The 15,201-nt window shown below is 45.6% G+C and overlaps 1 protein-coding gene across 1 annotated transcript; it reads left to right on the forward strand.

Annotated features, from left to right (window-relative positions):
* The first annotated feature begins 3,695 nt into the window (after positions 1 to 3,695).
* Positions 3,696 to 14,751, forward strand: mex3a (mex-3 RNA binding family member A). The gene is made up of 2 exons (XM_084335735.1): positions 3,696 to 4,146; positions 11,156 to 14,751. The coding sequence occupies exons 1-2, from the start codon at positions 3,711 to 3,713 to the stop codon at positions 12,286 to 12,288; spliced, it is 1,569 nt and encodes a 522-aa protein (XP_084191861.1). The 5' UTR covers positions 3,696 to 3,710; the 3' UTR covers positions 12,289 to 14,751.
* Positions 14,752 to 15,201: the final 450 nt, after the last annotated feature.

Raw genomic sequence — 15,201 nt, forward strand, 5'->3', positions numbered from 1 at the left:
AAGATGTCTAGACCATGATCATGCATGTATATCAATGGTGTAGTGGTAATTGAGGACGTGGCTTATACTGTGACCTGGAGGTGGTACTGTGACCCCATAAATCTATTGATAAGTCAGCGGACTCATTTAGTCGATCAATCAATTAATCAGCTATTGTCTTAATCAGCTGAGCCTGTTTAGTTGATTAGTCTGTTTTCATGCTTTTATTTTCATATTGAATATATGAGTTATTTCTTTGAAAATGGTTCAACATAAGGGCGGCTAAGTGGCGCAGTGGGCAAGGCGCTCGCCACTAACGCAGGAGATGCTGGGTTCGAGCCCAGCTCTCGGCGTTGCTTCCGGCTTGGCTGGTCGTTCATACTAATACAATTGGCAGTATTAGGAGGTGGGAAAGCCGGTGGGTGAGGATTGTACATTGTGGACAGCGACTCCTACAGGTCGGTTGGTGCGCCTGTACAGCAGAATCAGGAAGCAACGGGGGCAGCGTGAGCCTCCCACGCGTTACTCCTCCCCGCTGAGAGATCGCGCTGTGCAGGTGAAAAGATGCAACGGCTGCCTCCTCGGGTACCGGAGGGGACACGTGATGCAAGGCTTCATCCACATTGCAGCCGACCAGTGGGAGGCATGGTCTAACAACGTTCGAGACAGGGGAGGGTAGAATTGGATAATACGAAATTGCGATGGGAGAAAAATTGAAAAAAATGGGGAGAAAAAGTAGATAAAAAAAATAAAAAATGGTTCAACACATTTGCACCAGCATCATAATAATATTCATAAACCAGATTTAAAGAGTTCTTTCTGCATGATTGCCTTCATTTTGAGGAGAATCATGTGGGGAACATCTATTTACAGATTGCTTGACAGTAAATATACTTTGTTTAGTCAGCAAAACTCAATGATTATTAGACAGCTGAGAATTTCTTTCCTTCCTAAATGTTTTCTCCACATGCTTTTTAAATGTGTTTTTGGAATGCTTATATTATGTTATTTACACAATTCCGTGTGTGCTTACCATGTCTTATTTTCACGATATCACCCCGTGAAACTTTGCTTTCACATATTATCATACACCAACCTTATTCTAAATGTGCTTACCATCTTCTCCAAAGTCAGACAAGAAGATAAATAGTTCAGTAGAAAGCTATTCGGCTGCTAGCTAGCCTAGCTTAGCACAAATGAATGGATGCAGACACGGATCAATAGCCTAGCTTAAAACTCCAGGAGAGGTGTTTTTGGAGCTATAGGCTAACTGGTCTCTATGGGATAGATTGGTATCTATCTTCTTGCCTGACTCTGGAGAAGACGATAATGGCATTTCCCATAATGTTGGCATGTTCCTTTAAGGACAGCTCTACAGTTGCAATCAGACCCATTAGTAAGACCTCCAATAAGACCTCTGATAAATGGATGTGAGTGGGTGAATAATAATAATCCTGGCTGGTAAAGATGCCGACCGATAGGCGAAAGTTTGTTGGTTTGAGCCCCAGCACCGTCAGGAGCATGTATTCTATAGCTGTGAGCTGGCAACTGGAGGGTGGCTGTTATCACAACAACGGTGCTCACAGTCTTTGCCAAAGTGTTATGGAGCAAGGCACTGAACCACAAAACTGCTCCAGGAGTTGTGTGACTCTACACTCCCAACCACTAAAGAAAAGCCACATGTAGTTATGTATCATGGAGACACATGTGGAGAAGACATTTGAACTGATTTGTGTCAAATGACAGTAAATTCATCTTCTAATCTACACCTTCCACTGCACAACTGACTTAACAGCTGAATTTTGTCCATCTTGTAACATTTAATGCCAACATCAATGTCCCTTGCATGTGTTGTTTTCACTCTGTGCTGGGAAGTCCAGAGGGTTGTTTTCTTGCTTTGCGAGGCACAAGACATTCACACTAGAGATGCTAAAATATTTATACTAAACCTCTGCATATGCTCAATCCATCAAAACATAACAAAAGGCCTCTTTTTGTTATTTCTGCTACATGTTATTACAGTTGTAACCCAAGAACAGAGCATGAATGTAATCAGTGGGGCTCAAGCCTGTAAGGCTATACAGTCAACTTACCTGTTTGTGAAAACAAACAGGTAAGGATAGTTTCAAGTCAGCGGATTATAATTTTCATGAAACCAACTTTTGTGCTGTCCCTATACCATAAAAGGTCAGCATGTAAACAATGTTTAAATGAAAATAAGGCTTTATAGTTTTGTGTGACATGATGGGGAAGTCCTTGACAGTCAGTTACTGTTGAAATGAAACATCTCATTCTCATGTGTTCTCTCTCTCTCCCCTCAGTTGGCTGGCTATACCAGACACCCTCACCCGACAGAATCACACACATGCACCTCTTGCCACAAACCTCTGGGCTGATTAGACTGGGTGCTGAATGATCATCAGAGAAAGTACTTTGTAAAAGATGAAGTTAAGGATTATTGTGAAATAATATTATTATTGTTGTTATATATATTTTTTTTATTATTGACCATATTATTATATATAATAATAATAACAACAACAACAACAACAACAACAACAACAACAACAACAACAACAACAACAATAATAATATTTGAGCACATGAGCCTTTGTGACAGGCGTGGCTTCTCTCGAGGACATTTTGGCGAGTCTGTTGCGCGAAACGAGGCGAACAGCGTGGTTCTTTGTTCATGCGGGCTGCTGCAAAGCCTTGCTTACGGGAAATGTGCGACGGTTTTTCTGAAGCTCCCCGCTGTACAGGGTCTGCAACGCCTGTCTGACAACTCCCTTTCTCTCCTCTTCATATAGCACCCCCCCCTACATAACATCCCCATGCGCAACGGCGCCCAACACAACAACGCGGTGACCTGCCGCAAACCACTGCGAGAGAGGTGGGCGGACCCCCAACATTACACTTTAACTCCTTCCTTCTTGAATGACGTGCAGGATGGCCCACAATCTACCTTAAAAGACATGTCATATATTCACAGATACATATCCTATACGGACCAATTATGTGCTAAAGCACTGATGATGCATTTGCTTTTGCACAAGCCAGGCTATACAGCCTATACGCCTAATAGCACTAAGTTGGCACCAAATGTCCCAAAACACTTCTTCGAGGTGACCGGTGTGTAGCTACTGCCATGATGAGGGTCCGGTCGTGGAAAACCTACAACACCTATTGATGCGGACTTGTTTTCGTCCTGGTGGTAACCTTACATAAGTCGCCCAAGATGAGGTCTGTATGCTGCGTTCCGAGGGTTAGTAGGAATGAGTCTGGTTCAAACGAATGGATGAGGGACAAAGGAAAATGGGGATATATTTTTTTCTTCTTTACATAGGTGAAGGAAAGCTCCGAGGGGGGGGGTAGCGTTCTGATATGCTGCCACGGCTTGGGAACCTGAGACGGACTGGTATGGTACAACGGGAGGGCGGCTCGTTTTGTCTCGGCAAGGAGGGAGGGGGGGCTGTGTAAACCAGACGGGGTGGAGCAACACATCGCCTAGCCCCCTCTCGGTGCAGACGGCCTTGTGTCCCGGTGTTCGCCCGGAGCAGAGAGAGCCCGTGTGGAAGAGTGTAGCGGACAGAGAGGGAGGGGGCGGGCTGGGGGAGGGACTAGCGCAGAGGGGGGACTGGAAGGAGGAGGAGGGGGGCGAAGAGGAGGCGGCACGGGTGCTGTTTCTCCAGTCTCTTTCCCTGTCTTTGTCTCACACTCTTTTGTTAGCCATGCCTAGCCTGCTGGTTCTAGCAGGGATCATGGAGAAAAACGGGGGCTACGGCGGGGATCTGGCCGGCTCCGGCTTCGGCAGCGAGGGTCTCCTCGTGCCGCCCGACGACGAGGAGGACGACTCCCGTGCCCTCAGGGTCGCGCTGGGCCAGTTGTCTCTGCTGGGGCTCGGCGGGGAAGGCGAGGACGGCGGCGGAGCCCCCACGACTACAGGAGTACTACAGGACCGGAGTAACAATAACAATAATCATCATCATAACCACACTAACAATGTCGGAGGTGGTGGCGGGGATACGGGGATTTTGCAGGGGAAGAGCAAGTTGTGTGCCCTGTATGAGAGCTCCTCGAGTGAGACGAAAGGACGCGGCTGCAACATAACAGAATGCGTCCCCGTGCCCAGCTCTGAACATGTGGCCGAGATAGTGGGGAGACAAGGTAAACGCTGGGATCCAGATATTTCTCTCCAAAGTTATGTTATTATTCCGCACCTAAATGCATTATCACCCGGTGGTTTCCTTATGTGTTTTGTTCTCCCAAGTGTTACCTGGTGTTATTGGCAAAGAAAAGGGAGTGGTGCGTGTGTGTTTTTTGTATTCCACCGAGACGTGAGGCTCCCACTCCGTTAGTGTTTCAAGTTCACAACCAAACATCACTGACTGATACGTTGTTGCGAGTCGTTGGCTGCTTTTTGTTTGTCTACCAAGTGAACCGCGTACCGCGGGAGGAAACACAAAGCACGAGTGGAACCGTTACCTCATGGGCGCATTATTCTACATCCACGCCATCAATGTCAGCTCACAGACACACACACACACACACACACGCGCGCGCGCGAGGCAGGGAGAGAGCACCCGCTTCCTTTGTCGTCTGAAACGCGCCGAGACTGTTCAAAAAAACGCAACGTGCTACTGGTAAAAAGAGGAATGTGTTTCGCCCCGAATTGCCTACTGAAAAAAACAACTCCAAAACGGATGACGAAAATAAGGTTGGGATGTTATCCGTTGTCTGTTTGGAAGATGTTTTCCTTATCTCCAAATTTATTCAGTTCATTGTTTATGTTGCGCACTGCCCCAGTGACACAATTGGACAATAGAGAGAGAGGGGGGAGAGAGGGAGAAGGGGGCATGCTCCCCCAGTGGTTTTCCCCTATTTTTGAGTGAGCCAGTTGGAAAGTCAAATTCCACATTCAGGGCAGTTTTTGCACGTCATCTGGAGTGTATATATATTTTTAAATATATATATATATTATTATTTTGTTTTACTTATAGTTCCTGAACTTGAATGACAGCTGCTGTCAAACTAAGGTGTGATAGTGTGTGTGTGTGGGGGGGGGGGGGGGTACCTGATTAGGCAGTGTTACCACTTGGCACCCTGGATGATCTTGAAGCGTGACTCAGCGAGAAGTTGGACTTAAGAGTGGGGCTTCTTTTGTTTTTATGGCTTGGCCTTTTTTTCCTGACAAAGAGAGGATACTCTTTTGCTGTTCTCCTTCTCATTCAGCCCTGCTCAGCTTATTGTCTTCAAATGTTCAAGTTACCCATCTTATATTCATCAAAAAAGTTGCTTGAAACTCTAGGTTTTTCCTCTCTGAATCAGAAACTTCAAGTTGACCCCCCGCTCTCTTTCTTTCTATTTGGTGGAGGTATTTGTGTGGCTGTGCCTATTGTTGACTGGCTGTTATGATGAGCCCAGCTGGTAAGAGAGAGAGGGACAGGGAAACGGGATGGACAGATGGATGGAGGGGCAGTGGCATCTGAAAGCTGAATGGGAGTCACACCCAGGAGCCCAACACAAGGGCTCTTCCTGAGCCCCACTTCACTTAGCACTCTCAATACCACATGGCTCCCTAAGTCAGAGAGGGGGGGGGGGGGGGTTAGCGGGTGGGCAGGACATCCATCAGTGAATTCTAATTTGTGTTTGTTGCCCAAATAAGCAGGTTTCGGCGATGTCGAGAGGTGTCCAGGACAGTTGAGATGGCCTGTTTCAGAGTTCCTTGTTCTTTTCATTGACAATGTTGTGGACTTAGTTTGTGCCGCTAAGTGCCCCTCATCTCCCATTGCGGCTCCTGTTCGTTACTCTGAAGTGTAAGCTTTGAATTTTAATGGGGTAACTGAAGACGGGAGGGTGGATCTAGTGAGCACCAGTACAGCGTAAGACTCCTCAGACAGAGGAGAAGTGCTGATTTGGGGGGATTTGAGACGAGCCGTTTTTGATTCTGGGTGTGTGTGGTGGCGGGGGGGGGGGCTTCTTTAGTGTGGTGCTCCACCACGCCCCTTCTTAGTCAGGGGGAGCACGTTGGCCCGCCTGGTGAATCTGGCAAGTGCAGCGGTCCCGCCAAGGAGAGGGGGCCAAATATGATCGTTTTCCCCTCTGTCAAAGTCATAGGCATTGATTCCCGGAAGATGCCTTTGTGTCTTTCTGGAGACGCTTTTATTACCGGTCTAGGTCAAGGGTGAGCTTTTTTCCCATTTTTTTTGTTTTGTTGTTGTCGTAGCATTGGCACCACTCACAATGCAGTCATGAAAAGCACGCTCTACAAATCCTACAGTTGTGGAATGATTCTACATTAGAAAGATGTGTGTCTGAGGCAAGGCACATGCTTTTCATGGATTCTCTTTGTCTGATGGTCTTCAGAATGATTCTTTTCCCCCATCTCTCTGTTAAAATCTTTTGCTATCTTGGGCGTGGATATTCTTTGTTGAATTGTTATTACGTCATATTTTATTAATGAACCTATAATGTGTAATACTGTACACCATTGTGGAAATTATACCAAGCCTTTTGGGGGGTGCTCCTTTTGTTAAAGGCAATTGTAAGTGACCCAGTAGCCTACTATAGATAGTCTATGTGGTATATTATATATATATTTGGTATGAGCTACCCAGAGTATCACATTCAACTATAGCCATTGCCACTGTGAGGTCAGTGTTCTCACAATAAGGGGCTGTTTAGTGGCTGTAGGAAGGCACACGGTCAATCACCAGAGGTGTGTACATCTTTTGATCCCCCGCTCCTCAAGTGTTTTTCAGGCTGATAGTGTAACGATGCACCGTGTGATCTGAAGCACTTGGAGCCCGTTGAGACGAGAGCCCAGATCTGTCCGTTGAATAGATGGCTGATGATTGTTACCAGGCCAAAGAGACACATTGTTTAAGACCCCACTGAGAGCATAGAGGCAGGGTCAACTCGTCAATAAACGCTGTAGTCTGTGTGTGTGAGAGAGAGAGCTGCCTGGATTTCTGAATGAAAATAATACCCACTTGATGATTTAGTGCTACAGGCTGGTTCCTCACTCGCTGTAATATACACACCATCACTGTCCTCTCACCTTGTCTGTCTCAACGTCAGAAATGTACTCTGCAATCCTCCCCAAATGATTATTCATTTATTTGTCTTATTCCAATGCTGGCTGTCGCAGCCTTCAGGTAATTTTACATGAAATGACATGAGCTTCCACACACTCTCACATCAAGGCTCGCCTCTAAAAGGCCTTAATATAGTAAGCTATTACACACTGATCAAACGCAGGGCTATAGGAGTGATGCATGTGTGGGCTGACTGTTGCCTTGTAGGTTCAGGGAGAGGACAGGAAGTGACTGTACACCGGGATAATGTAAACGCATCGCAAATTAAGACTTTTCAGTCATCAACCTGACACAGTGCTCTGTACGCGAGGTCATCCAATGGGCTTCTACTCAACATGAAACAAGTAAAGCATGAGGAGAACAACAAAAATAAAAGAAGAAGAGATAGATTTTAGAGTTTTATATATATAGTATACATATACACACACATAATATATATACTATACAGACAGTGCAGTCTGTAAGTCTGAATCTAGTGAAATATTTCTTTGTTGTTTTGGCACATTGGATTTTAAATGGAATAATGACTGAGGTTAACGGTCAGACTTTCAGCTCTAATTTGACGACATTTACATCCATATCAGATGAACCATGTAGGAATTGTAGCCCTTTTTATACATAGCCCCCCCCCCCCCCCCCCCCCCATTTTAGCAGGCCAAAAGTAATTGGATAAATGAACATAAACTTAAATAAAGTGATTTTATATTTGGTTGCAAATCCTTTGAAACCAATGACTGCCTGAAGTCTGTGACCCTTAAAGTGGTCATTCGTGAAATTATTCTCTTTCCTGCGAACAAAGCAGAGACCAATGCCCCTCACTAAATTTGAAGGGGACTTAATTGGATTTTAGGTGTACAGTGGACTCATCAGAATACTCAAAGTACGGGAGATGTAGTTGACTTCTGAGTTACGTTGTACAGTTCCTGAGTGTTCAAAGATAATATAAACCACCACCCTCCTGTGCTGTAAGTACAGCTAGGTACAATTTAAGTGACTTCTTCATGTTCAATTTTACTATGGAAGTCGAGGGAGAAATTGGACAGGAAGAATCCACTGAAATTGCACCTACCTGTACTTTCACTTCTAGTGACAGGAGGGTGATGGTTTATATTTTCTTTGAACCCCAGGAACTGGACAACGTAACACTCAGAAATCAATTACATGCCCCATACTCTTATAGTATACAGGCCTAAAGTCCCATTAAGTCCCATTCAAATGTATTGAGGGCATGGAACTATATAAACCCGATTGAGGGACACTGGTCTCTGCTTTGTTAGCAGGAAAGACAAAATCATTTCACAAATGACCACTTTAAGGGTCACAGACTTCAGGCAGTCATTACTTGCAAATGATTTGCAACTAAATATGATGACTTCATTTAAGTTTCAGCTGATATGAATGGGAATGCTCTCGGCTGAAAGTCTGCACGTTGACCTCATAGTCATTGTTCCATTTCAAATCCAATGTACTGGAGTCCAGAGACACAACAACAAATGTTTTCCTGAACTCAGACTTTCAAACGGCACTGTGTCTATCATTTCTTTTATGTCACTGGATTCCGCTGATGTAATGCTCTTGAGGGGGCAGTTCCACAGTCTCAGGGCAGCTGAAAAACAGTGATCCATCTCAGGGTTAAACTTATTTGCAGATATATTGGCAGTTTTTTCTTTAAGCCGGTATCAAATTTTGAATATAAACTACATTTAAGCTAACTCCACATTTATTTAGGCATAACGATCTAATCAACAAGAGAATGCTGTCACTCATGTTCAAGTAGGCTATAGGTTAATTCATGGAGACAATAGAATGCCTGAACGCACTCCATGTACTGCTTCCTTAACACATTCCCTGCCATTGGTTATATCCATCAATATAGCCAGTCTGCCACCACTCTAAGCCTATGGAGATGTTCACCTTCTTTGCAGGGCTATAACTTTTTAAATTGTATTGCTAAATTGACATTACTATGGCCCATTCAACATGATCTATCGTTCAGGATGTGGGAACGTTATACTTTTTCATTTATACGAAAAATACCTTCTGGAATATAAGTATTTTTATCGTTTTTTGCAGTAATTCATAGAACGTGAGTTATAGGCATAAACGCATATATAGATTATCGATTGCCGTTTATTCCCGATACACGCTATATTAAAAAATTCAACTGTATATGATCCTATACGTTATGCGTAGGGATGCTCGATATTGGCTTTTTTTACCTATACCGATATTGTACAACTCTTAATTTCTGATACCGATATCACATTTTAATGCCGATATCGGCCGATAATATCGGTAGGCCGATAATATCGGACATCCCTAGTTATGCGGCATCATGCGCAGAGGAGATGGGGGGGGGGGGGGGGTCGTTTATAATTCCGTGATCGTCAGTAAATGCTTTATGTAGTATGGGTGATATATTGATCAGATCGGTTTGCAGTGAAATGAATAAACAATTGGGCTGAAAATAACGTCAGCGTCCTCTTTACACTTTACACATATATATATATATATATATATATATATATATATATATATGTATTTAAATGATTAATCCTCCACTGCACTGTTTTTTGTCCTGTGTCTGTGTTGGTGTTTGTCGTTACTGTGAAAAAAGAAATGAAAAAATGCATACACTGTAATGCTGCAACAATTACATGTGTTTTAACACAAATGGCTTAATAAAGGAATCTGAATCTTTTTTTTTAAACTTTGACCAGTCAGCTGGTTCTTTTTGCGTTTATCGCTTTTTCTGGTCAAGTATGACCGACAGAAACAGGTTGAATGGGGGTATAGATGGGGGGAAAGACACTCTGAGAAAGTACGGCTTGTCCGGGAGTCGAACTCGCTACCCCAGATCCGTGACGCGCACGGTTGTCCCCGACGCCGAAATAGCGTTCGAGGTACGCGGTGAGCTACTGGAGCTCGCCCTGAATCTGAATCTTACCGTTCGCCAATGAGACTGGCGGTGAAAGATCCCAGGTATAGGACGTCGATCGCCTAGGGTCCATTTCCGGTTTGTATGTCGCAATAAACGCCGAAATCATATCGATTATTAAGTTTATAAAGCGAAGCGATCCATTATGTACATAGTGTCTGTCGGGAGCCTTGCGACAATATCTGACGGCCGGATGAATTTAATCGACGCACCGCAGCCATATCCTGTTTACCAGTGTAACTCGCCCGACCATCCACCAGGCAGCGGTATTGAGCCGTCATTGTATTGAGCCGTAGGTCCAGCTGCAGCGCCGGAGGTGTATATATGAATTATGAATGCCATGGCGAAAATTTTTAATATTGATCTCAATATCGCTGTACAGCGTGGTGTGGCAGACAACGCATGGCGGGCAATAACGCTGTACAGCGTGTACAGCGTGAACAGCGGTGGATGTGTTAAGGAATAATTCAAATGTGTTGTTTATGTTTTAGGGAGTTATTCACATAGGCCTTTGTCTGTTTAATAATTCCATTCAGTTTGTTCAAAGTCTAACACCTGCTGGGAACTCCATGTACCTTTACATTGATTGTTCAAATGTTTTATGAGTTATTATATTAACCATATGTTAATTTAAAGACAGCTGTCTGTTAGGGTTTGTGTTACTGTACTAGTACTACAGACATTTTCACATTGACTACAGTTGGATGTGTGAGACCCAAATATCGGCCTCCTTTATTTACTAATGATTGCTGTCGGCCCTGAAAAACCCACATCAGTCTAACCCTAATCTGTCCAATGTCAACAGCGTTTCATCTTCTGTATATATATTAGTAAGCGGTGTGTCTGACTCATTGACATAAGTCAATTAAATCCTAGGTCATGTGAAATCCTACAAATGACAGTAGATTGTTCTGTGAATCTGGTTACCAGCGGAATCATGTGATATTATAAAGCTATAACCAGGTCAGGTATAAGAAAAAAATAATAATAACTTTAAAAAAAGCAACTCAACCTGAAGACCAGACAGTTCACAAACAGGTCTTGATTAGCAGCCCAAATAGTTTGAGAAATTGGCGTGTCTTTATTTGGGGTGATTCACAAAATGGCTTTATTCAAACTTGTGTTTTGGTGTTCTCTGCAGGTTGTAAGATCAAAGCCCTGCGGGCCAAGACCAACACCTACATCAAAACCCCCGTCCGAGGAGAGGAGCCTGTGTTCTTGATCACCGGCCGGAAGGAGGACGTGGCGTTGGCCCGCAGGGAGATCATCTCTGCCGCGGAGCACTTCTCCATGCTCCGGGCCTCCCGCAACAAGCTGGGCGTGTCCTTCAGCGGGTCCCCGCCCACACCCTTGCCGGGCCAGACGACCATCCAGGTGAGGGTTCCGTACCGTGTCGTGGGGCTGGTGGTGGGGCCCAAGGGCTCCACCATCAAACGCATCCAGCAGCAGACGTGTACTTACATCGTCACTCCCAGTCGAGACCGCGACCCTGTCTTTGAGATCACAGGGTCGCCGAGCAACGCCGAGCGGGCCCGCGAGGAGATCGAGGCGCACATCGCCTTCCGAACGGGAGGCCTGCACGACCACAATAACGAGAACGACTGCCTGGGGCCGGACGGCGGAAGTAGCCCGGCCAGCAGCGGTGGTCTGGAAAGCCGCCTGCAGCAGGTGTGGGGGCTGCAGGGGGGCCAGCGCAAGCCTCTCACCAGCAGCTACCGCCAGAACTTCTCAGACGTCATGGTCGGAGGAGGAGGCGGCGAGGGAGGGGGGATCTACAGTAAAGGTAACTTCTCCAGCCCCGGAGAAAAGCCCTGCTCTTACTTTGGATCCGAGGGCACCCAGAGCTGGGGCGACCCCGACTACCCCAAACAGGTGGCCTTCTACACCCAGCAGCGGTCCAAGAGTTTCGGAGGCCTGCCCCTGCCCCTGACCAGACTGTCCCCCGGTCTGCCGGAGCCCTGCGGGGGAGGGAGCACCGCCAACTCGTCAGTCACCAGCATCGTGGCCGGCTCGCCCCACGCCCAGGCCCGCCGAGCTCACAGCGAGCCCACCTCGGCCGTCGGGGGTTTCCCCGGGCGCCTGCCCGTGCCGGACTCGCCGCCCACCGTGCGGGACTGCATGACCTGCTTTGAGAGCAAAGTGACGGCCGCTCTGGTGCCCTGTGGCCATAACCTCTTCTGCATGGAGTGTGCCATTCGCATCTGTGAGCTGAACCACCCCGAGTGCCCAGTGTGCCACACCCTGGTCACGCAGGCCATCCGAATATTCTCTTAAGAAAAAAAACCACAACCGTTTTTAATCATTTGTTTCATCAGTGTTTGTTCAATAATTATTTACTGTTTATGATTATTATGATTATGATTATTATTATTATAATACATTATGTTCTTTTTGTCTTTTTTTTTCTTTTTTTTTCAGAAAATCTAAAAACAACCAAGCAGATATTTTAGAAGGCACTGCTTGCTTTACTAAAAAGTATAAGAAATATTTTTAATTTTTTCTTTTATATATATATATATATGCATATATATTTTATAAAAGTTTTGTTTATAAGAGAAGTATAGTACCTTGCATTTTTCATTTTCTTTCTTTTGGGATTTATTTTCTTTGCCTGCTGCTGTTTTTCATTCACGAATCACAGTATGGGCAGGAGTAGATAGTAATGTGAACATTTTATGAGTCAAAATTTTATTTTACCATGAAGTGGTTTTATATAGAAGGAAGAGGATGATTGTTGAGGTACCCAATCTGCACCTGAATGACCCAGAAATATGTTATTAGAAGAAGGGGAAAAAAAAGAATTGTCATCGCACCTTACAATCATCTTGGCCTGAAATATGATTGTCAATCATACCTTAAAATTTAGGTAGCAGATGAGAAGGTGAATTTTCCCTTTTTTCTTTCCATTATGATTATGGCTTAATAAAAGTGGTAAAAAAATAGATATTATTCATTTTAACATCAGTCAGTTTCAGTCAAGGTTTTGCAATCTTCCTGAAAGAGAAAGATCAGACCCCCTAGCTAATTTTAATATCTGGTATTAACCAGATACAATACACAGATAAGACAGACATTCCATCACGTATTTATAGTATCTGCTTATATTTTATAGCCGTCATTATTCACGGAGGTGAATGAAAGCTACACAAAAAATATATAACACGTTTATTTTTCCCTTTACAGTACACATTGGTTACACCTTAGTTACTGCAGTTTGTTGAAACGATTCAGCTACGCTTGCTCCTTGTGGCACTTGAAAAGCATGTGGTTGCTCACTGGCGTTAAGCACTGATTTAATTTGTGAGGCCAAAAAGCCTTGGAATTCGTCCAGTTGGCTAGTTCCTGAGATCTGTTTCCCCGATGGGACTCGTTTCAAAGCCACCTTATTCGTGCTTTATTGTCTTATGTGGTCATTTGGCCATAATCACTGAACTACGTAGGACAAAAACGAGAGCTCCGGTCGACAAGTATTTATCTGAGGTGTACACGGTGTGAATAAAAAGATAACACTGGGGTTGTGGACAGAAGCTGAGCAAAACATTTAGCCGTTTCCCCAAATCATAGTGTGATTTGAAATGGTCAAACCCATGAAATACAGAGGCCCAAGTCAGTAATTCGACGTTCCACCCCTCCTATGCTAGCAGCCTACACGAGCTCTGAGGGGCCTGCCCTCTTCCCTGTAATTAGCCAAGCTGTACAGGAGCAGGTGTTTCATGGCTCACTGTGGCTGCGACCTCAAACTGGAGGTCTCTTTTCAACCCCCTCTTTCTCTCTGTTCTTAGGGAGTGGCCTTTAGTTCTCCCCCTGCTTACAGTTTGATCGTTGCCTTTCCAAGGCAGTAATGGCCGCAGCCGCTCCCACAATGCATTGGCTCCCCGAGTGGGGCTCATTGTCTGGGCCCGGCGGCAGCGTGGGCCTTCGGGAACGCTCGGACACGGCCGGGAGCGGCTCATTGATAATTAGGCAAATGGGCCGGTCCAGGTGCGGACCGTATGGCGACCCTGGTGCTTCATAGGGGGCGGAGTCCCGTGGTGGAGCCCCCCCCCCCCCCCCCGTCACAAGTGTAGAGGGGGCTAGTTGGTACTAGTTGGGGTGCAGCTGGGCGAATAGGACCCCCTCTTTTCATTCCTCCTTGCCTCCCTCCCTCCCCTTCCTTCTCTGCCGCTCTGAGCTCTCCCTACTGGGGAGAGGGGCCTCCTTTGTCCCGACACTTTGGGGGAGAGAAAAAAAATGCATCTGAAAGAAAAGGGACCGCTGAATCTGGCAGCCACTATGAAATGAGGAGGCTTTGGGAGTGAAATACATGATGTGGTTATCAGCAGAATGACCTATTTCAGCGTAATGACACAGTGTCAGTATTATACCCTTTTTCCAGATAATAAAAAATGTCTTCTTTCACACTACTAGAGTATCAGCGAGTGAGATGTTATCACACAGGGCACAGTGCTACCCCCAGCCCACCTCGCTGAAATTCAGATGGAGGCCTGTTATGCATGACAGAGCGAGGTCAAAGTTTCCACAGCCCCCCCACCACCGCCACCCCACTTCCCGCCACTCCTTACCTCCAGCAACCCCCCCCCCCCCCCCCCCCCCCCCCCCCAACCCTGATGCACGGGACATCCCGCAGCTGCCCCCTCGCTATGGACACATGGACCACAGCCAATGGCAGGCCAGCTTTGAGCTTCCAGAATGAAATCAGACAATTGTAATTGACAGGAAAGCGGGGGAAACGCCCCATTTAGCCAACACTCATGCTGAATCAAATTACACACCCTCTGCTTCAGCCCCAGCCTGGGGATTTCAGAGCAATAGAGGGAAGGGAGGGGGGGGGGGGGTGTTGCAGAAGCGTTGCCACATGTGTAGCTAGTAGTAGCGATGACAGGTGAACGCTGGCGGTCCGGCAGGCCTCTGTGTCGTATCCGAGAACAATTCTGTCCAGCTTCTGTCTGACAGTAGGATGAATAATGACAGTAGACTGTTGTCTCTTATGCAAGGACACAACAGGACCCCCCCTTTTTTTAATACTATAAGCAGACAACTCCCCTTTGTCTGTAGACTGTGAGGAAAGCACTACACTCACAAAAAGAGTACATCAATTCTATTACGTGTTGAAATAAATAACTATGAACATATTATGAATGGGGAAATTGCACAGTGGTTCTGGCCTAAGCTTTCGATGTCTATTTC

The sequence above is a fragment of the Notolepis coatsorum genome (assembly GCF_963971535.1).
Source record: "Notolepis coatsorum genome assembly, chromosome: 19".
NCBI lineage: Eukaryota > Metazoa > Chordata > Actinopteri > Aulopiformes > Paralepididae > Notolepis > Notolepis coatsorum.